The sequence below is a fragment of the Lycium ferocissimum genome, chromosome 11 (assembly GCF_029784015.1).
Source record: "Lycium ferocissimum isolate CSIRO_LF1 chromosome 11, AGI_CSIRO_Lferr_CH_V1, whole genome shotgun sequence".
Classification (NCBI taxonomy): Eukaryota; Viridiplantae; Streptophyta; class Magnoliopsida; order Solanales; family Solanaceae; genus Lycium; species Lycium ferocissimum.
Genome location: NC_081352.1, coordinates 59565411 through 59575334, shown reverse-complemented (window position 1 = coordinate 59575334; position 9924 = coordinate 59565411). Strand labels below are relative to the sequence as shown.

The 9924-nt window shown below is 35.5% G+C and overlaps 1 protein-coding gene across 2 annotated transcripts; it reads right to left on the bottom strand.

Moving 5' to 3' along the window:
- Positions 1 to 2935: 2935 nt before the first annotated feature.
- Positions 2936 to 8623, bottom strand: LOC132037730 (thioredoxin-like 2, chloroplastic). Of its 2 annotated transcripts, XM_059428330.1 has the most exons (5): positions 8058 to 8623; positions 5118 to 5300; positions 4829 to 4888; positions 3645 to 3809; positions 2936 to 3308 (listed from the first exon to the last, which is right to left on the bottom strand). In XM_059428330.1, the coding sequence occupies exons 1-5, from the start codon at positions 8277 to 8279 to the stop codon at positions 3189 to 3191; spliced, it is 750 nt and encodes a 249-aa protein (XP_059284313.1). In that variant the 5' UTR covers positions 8280 to 8623; the 3' UTR covers positions 2936 to 3188. The 2 variants fall into 2 exon arrangements, with proteins under 2 accessions (XP_059284313.1, XP_059284314.1); XM_059428331.1 differs by lacking the exon at positions 4829 to 4888 and having other exon boundaries at positions 8058 to 8605.
- Between the last annotated feature and the right edge of the window lie 1301 nt (positions 8624 to 9924).

Genomic DNA, 9924 nt, shown 5'->3' with positions numbered 1-9924 from the left:
ATCTTCATTCCACTAAGCCTAATGAACTCGAAACTATGGTTCTTGGTACCCACATTGTGTTAAATTGCTCTTTCTTGACTCCATTCTTGGTTGCACTTGCTCTGGTTTCTCTAAATTACCAAAAAATTCCTGGCCTGAGTCTCTTGAAGTGTCTTTTGATGAAGTTAAGAAAGCTCTTTCAAATTTCTCCTCTGTCCCTGCTCAGATTGGCCCTTTAAACATATATTTTGAGGCTCGTGTGCTAGGCTATATGGTTGCAACTACCATTTTCCCTCGTGCTGGGTCCTATTCCACTATTTCTCAATGTGACGCCACCTTTGCCTTCTGCCTTCTCTCCAAAGAGAAAATCAATATGTTCTCTATAGTTATCAACTTCATGATTGAGTATGCCTCCAATCCCTCTAGCCTCCCTTATGGTATGCTCATCTCTCGAATACTTGAAGTCCACAAAATTGACTTAGTTGACTATCCCATTACTCCTGTTAATCAATGTTACAATTCTAGAGCGTTTGGTAGCATGGGTTATATCTTAAGCAATGAAACCTGGGTTCTCAAAGAAGCCTATGAAGAATATAACCCTAGTCTCTCTACCAAAGTCAAAAAATTTGATTCCTCTGTTGTCTCTGCTGAATGCTATGCTGAACTTCTCTCCAAACTTTCTGCTATGGATGACAAAATTGATTCCATCAAAGACTTAATGGCATCCACTTTGTTTCAAGTAGAAAAGATTCATAATTCGACTAAGGAAACTGGTGCTGATGTCTCTAGGCTAAGGGTTAAGATGGATGATGTGATAAAGGAGGCGATCAAACTGTGAACAAAGCTCTAAGCTACTGTTGGTGCGATGCCTGAAAGTCTAAATCTCTGACTGATATGAAAGATGCTATTGTTAATACTTTGGCTTATTTTCTTTGTCGCCCAGTGTTCAAGCGCCAAGAGTAGCAGTAGTTTTATTTTGTGTGTATTTGGCTTGTTTAAACAATGTGTTTTGTGGGACCTAAGTCCCTTTGTGTTGCTATGTCTTTTGCTACTCTTGTGCTGATATGTTCAGCATCTTTTATGCTCCGCATCTTTACATAGTTACTAGCTGTTATCAGTCTCCATGTCTATTCCTTGATATGTTTTTTTGAGTGATGCCAAAGGGGGAGAACAGCAGTCAACCAATCAGAAGGACAAGTCAACTATTCAGGGGGAGCATCCATCATATTGAGAGGGAAGTTGACTACACCTTCTCTTAAATTGTCATCCTCAAAAAGGGGGAGATTGTTAGCGTCAAGTTTTAATGATGACAATTTTACTTGTATAGGTATGGAAATAAAACCAAATAAGGGAAGCCAAGATATCAAGGGAATCATTCCATAAAAAAAGTCATCAATTATTTATGACAACTGCAATCAAATCTTAACAAGAACTCAATCGAGCCATAATTGAAGGTGATTGCGGCTAATAAGGGAAGAAGAGCTATCAAGGAGATTAGTACAAGATCACATCATATTTATGATAACTGCAATTATGAGGATTTACATCAAGCACAGCCGTTCAAGGAAGGATATTCCCACAGATTTCAATCAAGCTTAGATTTTCCTTCCTTTGAAGGAACATGAATTGCTACTCAAAGCAGATTTACATGGAATGAAGAATCTGCTCCAATAGCTCTACCTTTATTCTTGGAATCTAGGATCCTCAATATTCCTATTTCCAAGGATCAAATCTCTCGGGATGCTTCTCTGATTTCAAGAGCCAAAAACAACATCAAGCTACCAGCTATTTAAGAAGGCTCTACCAGACAAAAGTTGTCTCATGCTCTCAAGTTCTCTGCTTTACTTTTCATAAACATTGTATTTCTAAGTGATCTATAATGTAAACAAAAAGAAAGGAGAGATATAGTATAGTTTGTGAGGCATTGTATCAAAAGATTACGAGTGTTTTGAGTGTAGACGTAGGAGCTCCATTCAAATAACCATTGTACCAAACCTTTCAGCAAAGAGCTGCAAAGAACACTCTTGCAACCCAAGGGGACTGGATTAGGATTCACATTGAATATGAACCAGTATAAAATATTTGGTGTCATTTACCTTCTGCATTTTACTTTAGCATTCAGTGAGTTAACAGTCGACTACTGGTCCTACCTAGTCGACTAGCCAATCGAAAAAGTTACAATTCCCCCCCCCCCCCCCCTCTCTTGCACTTTCAAGAGGGAATAGTATACTTCTACAAGTAAACTTTTAAGAATTAGTAGTACTCCCTCCGCCTCAATTTAAGTGTCTTAGTTTGACTGGGCACAAAATTTAAGAAATAAATTGAGATTTTTGAATCTTGTGATCTTAAACTTTTTTGGAATTGAAAAACTTGCTCAATATAGAAAGAGACACTCTTTTTGGAATATACCAAAAAGGAAAGTAAGACACTTAAATTGAGACGGAGTGAGTATTTGTTATGAAAAAATTTTACCACTATATAATATTGTCATGTTTTTTATAAAAAGAAAAAGCATCTTATCTTAAAGGATATTTTTATTGTGGTAAGTTCTCTTATTCGTATATTTCTATGTGTATATTCTTACTACACATTGTATCACGTATAAATAGCAAAAGTATTCCTTTATAATTTATATTGGTATTAGTTATCAAGTTTATATCAAAACCAAACATTATATTAATAATAATATATATAAACAAATATAAACATATGGCAAAATATACGTTTCCTTTCCTTTAATTCTTTTAAACTAATTACTACTCGGGAATTTTTTTTAAAATGTACATTCATCTTAATCAGTAAATCTGGTAAGAAATAATAGAAAGGAGAGTTGCCTGTGCTCAACCGTCGAAGCTATCTGCAGATTGCCCTTGAATTAAAACAGAAGCATTTAACGGCACGCACTAGTGTATCACAATCTGAAATTGAGAAGTATCATAACTAAATGACAACAGAATGGCGCTTTGGACTCAATTTTTCCACATAATGAACAAAATTCCATTGTATAATCCTATATAAGCTGCAAGTATTACTACCACGTACAATGGTCTCAAAGAATGGAGCATATAATTACATCATTAACTAGAGTGGTGCAAAATGTAGCAACCAGCAAAAAGTGAAAATGACTGTATATAGCAACCATCGTCAATGGCTTCTATGGTTGCTCGAATGCAAGTTATTGATATAGAGATTGAAACAGACAAGCAACTCTATGCAGAAGCCTTTTTCACAGAAAGGAGTTCAAGTGTGAGATCTCCCACTCCTACTGGCGGGCCAATACTGCAGCGGTCTGTGTTATGTAATTGGATTGCATCTTTTATCTTCTGGAACTGCATAAAAGATTACCACAACAAGGTTATCCAGAAAATCTATCATGTTGGTTAGCCTCAAAGGACTGTCAATAATTTTGCCGTGCATAAACAAAGATTTATTAGTTCAAATGGACTCGGAAAATAACGGTCCTCTTCAAATTCTTGAGTAATAGAGGTTGATTTTATACTCTTATCAAAAAATGAAACGATAGAAGGTATTTAAGAGAGACAGAGAGTAGTCTCAACATGTTCTTCAACCTTGTAATTCAATTTATCATCATGATCATCAAGTGAAACTAGTAAAAGATAGCTAATTACGTCCAAATGGAGAAAACAAATTATCAGACGTCTTACTTTGGCAAGTGAACAAGAGAAGGACTCCAGTTGTCCATCAGCTCCACGGTAGAAATGGAAATATGGGAGGACTTTTACATTCAAAGCCTTGCACATTGACTTATTTGCATCAAAATTGACTTTCAGAAACATGATTCCGGGGTGCTCCTTGGCAGTTCTGCAGAGCTGCAAAGTGAAAAATGTAAAATCAAATTCTAGAGAATTGGAGCGAAAGCAATCTTAAAGACCAGTTATCTTCTTGACGTGGCTTAATATACAGATTCAAACCATTGTTCAACTCAAGTAAACCATATATACAATGCAAAAAGCTTGGGTGAGGAGAATTGAAATCTTTTATACAAGCTGATTCAGAAGTCATCATACTGTTCTTGTAGCTCAACCAAACTGTATAGGGAAATCGACCACCAGTAAAATTCAAGAAACAGGATGATGATTCAAAGTTATTATGCTTTTGCACACTCCTTTATATAATATGTATCAAGAAACAATTTCAGAGACAAGAAAATGTTTGACTTCCTTCTGATATACTGTCTGCTATGTTAGAGCTTCGAATACGCATCAAATTTATTATGCTTTCGCACAATCCTTTATATGATATGTATCAAGAAAATGTTGGACTTCCTTCTGATATACTGTCTGCTATGTTAGAACTTAGAATATGCAAGTTCTCTCGGTAAATAAAATCAGACACGTGCTGGAATAGTCTCTTGTTCTGTTTAGACAATCAATATGGAAATCTAATTCTGTGCATATGAAATGATAATTTTCTTTTAGGAGCACTTAGATCTGTTTATAAACTTCAAATTTGAGGTTTTAAGAACAAATATAAGAGAGAAAGTGAGTGAAGAAAAAATAACCTGTTACACAGAACTCTACGGAAAGAGTGCCAATTTTAATTGGATATTGCGATCAATAACCTTGAGATGTAAGGAATTAGAAAGCATTAACTTTCCCCTAGAAGTTTTATAATATAGTAAACAACCAAGTTTAGGCACAAAACCCACAAGAGAAATACAACTCTATTGAAAAGCTGAAGGCAGCCTGCACTTTTTTGGCTTTTTTTTTTTTTGAAACTGGTACTATTAAACTTTTTTGTTTTATTTTTGTGCAGAATGGATCTTGTAAATGAAGCTGAATCATTGTCAGATTAGTTATAGTGTCTGCATGTTTAGGAAGGAATATACCTTTGTTTTGTTTTCACACTTATGGCCACTGGAAAATTGAACAGAATCTACTTGCAAAATCTGCTATATTGAACACAAATCTTACTGCTTGAAGAGGGCAAAAACGCAGTAGAGATTACAACTTGTTGCAAGGAAAATGTTCTTTTGCCCTCTAACTACCAATATAAGATCCTTAAAAGCTGCTGAAACAGAATGAACTATCTTCTTTAAACCTGCTCTTTACATTAGAAATAACTGCATCGGCGTAAAACTATAGGCTTTCATAATGGGCACAGCAAGAAGTATTTACCTTGGGAAATAGAGCTTTGCAGGAAGCACACCATGTTCCATAGAATTCTACAATAACAAGTCGTTCTCCAGCCTGACTTAAAGCATCCAAGAATTCCTGTGTTGAATGAATGTCAATCATGTTAGGCCCTGCATTTCGCTCCCACCATTTTGGTTCCTCAGTTCGAGTAATGGTAGCCTGCACCTAAGAAGCATTGAACAAAACACACAAAATGCGTAAAGAAGACTTTTAGGGATTTAATAGGTATGCAGTAAGATAGAAGTCCTCATGAAGATGAATGCATCGACTCTTGCATAAAACACAAATATAAATATCAATTTCTGCTCAAACCAGTCCACCTAAGCTTAGATGGTCAAATATGGTAGGGATGACTATAGGGACCCAACTTTGGTAACTAAATTCTGTCTGAACTCTCAAAAGAAAACAGAAACAAACTATATCAAAATTACTATAAGAAAATGTGTTGCGTTGTGATACTAAATATATGGTCAGAGGCGGATCAAGAATTTAAGCTTTATGGGTTCAAACTGTAAGGTTCTCGAACCATTACATTTTTGAAGTTATGGGTTCATATCTACTATTTATTGAAATTTTAGTGGATGTTTACACATAAATTTATGTTCTGCGTCTAAAGCTAAGTTGCGCAAACTCTTCACTTTCGATGACGCACCCGTATCGGATTCTCCAAAAACACACTACTTTTGGAGAATCCGACACGCATCCGTTGACATTTTTGACGAGTCCGAGCAACATAGGTCTAAAGTACTGAACCACGTACGTCAAAGCTCAATCCGCCTCTCTTTGTGGTTGTTAAAATTCGAAATGAGTTAATCTTTAATCATTTTAAGATGGGCTAGCAAATAATCAAGCTCATTGAGAACCTGAATAGTAACCTTAGCGGAGGTGTTAACTGTCCCCTCTTTCCCACCAGTTAATTTGAAAACTAAATACCTATTCAAAGATCATAATGAGAAAGTTGGATGGCATCAAATGCAGAAGGATTAGATATGAAAGAAAACATCAATGAAAATGTACCATCACTGAACCACATGGTCAGAAACCACTCTTTGTATCAGTAAGGATGCAAAAATGGTTTGGCATCTAAGGCTGCTATCTTTAGCCAATTTCATAAGTAGATGCCTCAGACCAACCAGAACATTCGAAAGTTCTCCATTTTGAGCTTGGGGACATGGAAGCCCAGACGTAAACCAGTAAAGTTTCATCATTTAGGAAGTTCAAAAACAATGCTCAAATACTAAAGAGGGTCATAGACAGCATGCCATGGTTACAAGTGCATGCCTTCCATGCCTATTATCTATGCAGAACAATGTTTGAACCACCATCAACACTCCCAAGAATGAATTTGATCCTTCAAGTAGGAGCTTTTCTCCTAGCCTAACCTTGTCAGTCTCCTGCTTTCGCCAGTATACAAACGATGCAGTAGAGACTTCAACCTTGGCTAATGCACTCAATTCTAATAGTCATACTAGGCTGAACTTATCTGGGAAAAACACTTCAAACCTCGCCAACTTTATCCCCAGGGTCTTCAAAGAATCCAGAATCTAACCTACCTTTTCCCCAAAACAACAAAAGAATCCAAAATCTATCACGGGATAGAAGAAGAAAAAGCAAAAGACAATTATGTGTGTGCCTCTCGATGGCAGGGGGCAGCCATTGATTTATCATAATAGAATTTTTCTAACAATCAGAAAAAACAATGATTAATGCAGTAAGTCAATATTACAGTTATGCAGTAGTCTATGAAACGAGGACTATTTCACCTACCAAAAAGCCCTTCGCAGAAAGTTAGTCAGTTCTGTCATTCAAATCCACCATGAGTGTTGATGCTAAAGTTAGTGGCCCGCCCGTGTTACAACTTTTTTGCTTTACTAGCATTCGGTAGAGTGCTCTATTATCAAACATATTCAACTTATAGTAAAACCCTGACCTTTCATTACCCAAGAACATGAGGTCTTCTTCAGAACATTGTGCTACATAATATATTTTCTGAATTACTCAAGTCCCTGATAACTAAAGTGATGATTAATCATATGCATGTTCATGTTTTAGGATAACGGCGGTGTCCAGCTTGCATGCAATTTGACTAGCCCATCCAGTACTTGCATCCTCCCACCTGGGTAACTTTGTTCACTAAGACACCAAATAGGAAGAAATCACTATAATTTTTTTGCCTCTGCTGGATCTGAACCCTTGTCTTCCATGGGTTGCCTTCCAACTTATCCGATTAATCAAATGCATTCGGACTGCTAATATAGTAACAACGTACCCAGTGTAATCCCACAAGTGGGGTCTGGGGAGGGTAGTGTCTATGCAGACCTTACCCCTACCTTGTGCAGGTAAAGAAGTAAGAAAACTAAAGCAGAAGAGATAACAAGTAGTAATAGAAAACTAAGATTAAGAAATACTAAAATAATACTAATTACTACTGGTAAGGAAAAGCAAAACCCGTAACTACCTACTACTAGCCTTCTGCCCTTATCCTCAACCTCCTCACCCTCCTATCAAAGGTCATGTCCTCAGTAAGCTAAATTAGCATAACAAATATACTTAATTTCAATGTTTGAATAGAATTAGGTGTTTCAAGAAAATGGAAAAGACAGCATGATACCCTAAAAGGCTTCCCACAACTGATAACAACTTTCAAAGACCTCAAAACTCAAATGAGCTAAGCACAACTACTGTCCACCATAAACAGTTTCATTTTAGGGATAATGGTTAAAAACACACCAAACTATATGGTTAAAAACACACCGAACTATCACTTTTTTGTGAGTTTTCAACCTGAACTATTGGGTGAGCGAGTTTCCTGCCTGAACTATCACCAACTATTTATCAAAATACAGCTCAACTATTAGTTGTTCACTTTTCCTACTAACTAGAAATAAGAATTAATACTCAGTAAAAAGATGGAATCTTTACCTTAAGAGCAGGAAATCGCTTGTTGGGGCTGAAGGCAATTCTTGAAACAAATTCAACAGAAGTTGAAGGAGAATCACAAAGGGAGACACCCCTTTTATGCAACCTTTGATTGGATGTGTGGGTAGAATTCAAACATGAAGAGAATGAGCTTAGCAATGAAGAATTAGGACAAGAAGAAGAAAACCTTAAAGAGTTCAAACAAAATCCCATTAAATCAGCCATAGAATAACACAAGTTCACAGAAATAAGTTTGTTTTTATAATCTGGATTTGCTTTTTCTTTTTTCTCTTTTGTTTATGGGGAATTTTAGCTCCCTATATATACAAAAACAAGATTGAGTATACCCCAAGTTACATCAATGAAAACTCAATGATTTGGAAAATGAAAGCCATTTAATTGAAGGACTAGTTGATCTTTGATTTTTTCCTGTGTTCCTATGAAGATAATTGGCATTACTATGTGAAATTGGTATATTACTGTTCAACTACTGGAAAAGGCTCGACCACACACTACAAACATAAAAGTGAATGCATGTGAAGAAATTGTGTGAACCATATTTTACGAGGAGAACAATCTACATAGATATTTCCTTTTTTTCTTTTTTTTTTTTTTTAATATTTTGATGGTCACTTGACCAAGTTGGTGCTTTTTATCGCCTTTCTTGGAACCGTCCTTCGAAAAATGATAAAAAGCCAATAATTGGAAGAACTTGGGGTGCGTTAACCATGAAGGAAAATATAAAATGTTCAGCAATTTTCTAGTTATTTTCTTGTGTTCTGTATGTAAATAAAAAAAATTATTCAAAAAGTATTTGTCTATAATTTAAATAAATACTATGGGAGGTTGGGTTGGGGTGGGGTGGGGGCAGATTGTGGGTGGTGGTGGTGCGTGGGGTAGGGTGAGAGGTGGGTGGGTGTTGAAGATGAGTTGCGTTCGAGGGTAGAGAGGAAACAATAGAACTTGTTTTCCATATTTTTATTTGTGAAGTCATTTTCCTCATTTTTAAGGAACTTATTTTGGTAAAGAAAATATTTTTCAAAAATTTTGAACAATCGGACATGAGAAAATTACCGAACACACCCTTTATGTTTGTTGGGATGTTAGTATGTCTCCAAGAAATTTTATGAGGAGAATTTAGACTCTCAATTTTTACTATTATTTTCTTTTTATATTGGAATTTGAGAAAAATGTTTTTGAAATTTCTTTCGATATTTCTTTTGTGATTTGTACGTGTATTTATACATAACTAGTCCTGGAGAGTCCGTGCTAAATCCGGGCCCAAGAGCAAAGTAATAAAGTACTTCATATAGTTTCTTTTTAAAGAGTAGCCTCGTGCACTAAGTCTATTATAAGCAGTCTTACCCTGCATTTTTTGAAGAAGCTATTTCCACGGCTCGACTCCATGACCTTTCAATCACATGACAACAACTTTACCAGTTACGTCGCGCTCCTCTTCAACTTCATAATGGTTTTAATTGAAAAAATAATTTTTTGTGTTACGATTTTTAGGCACAACTTTTTTAAGATGTATCGCTTCTTAATCATCTATTGTTCAGTAATTAAGTTTTCTTATCACATCATTAGATAATTTACTAAAAGTATGCAAAATGATTTCAAACAAACTATAATCATAGATGAAAAAGACATTTTAATATTTTATAAATTTGTGAGCATATAATTTCGAGGTAGAAATAGATTTTTTTGATATTAATTGATTAGTTATTCATAATTTCATGTGACAACGGTTTATGCTAGAGAAATATGGAGATTAAATCTAGGTTTACATAAAACTCAGAAAAACTTTAATTTGTTAAAACAAAGTTCACGAATTAATTAAGTTTTCCATTGACTCATTGATGCTCTATTC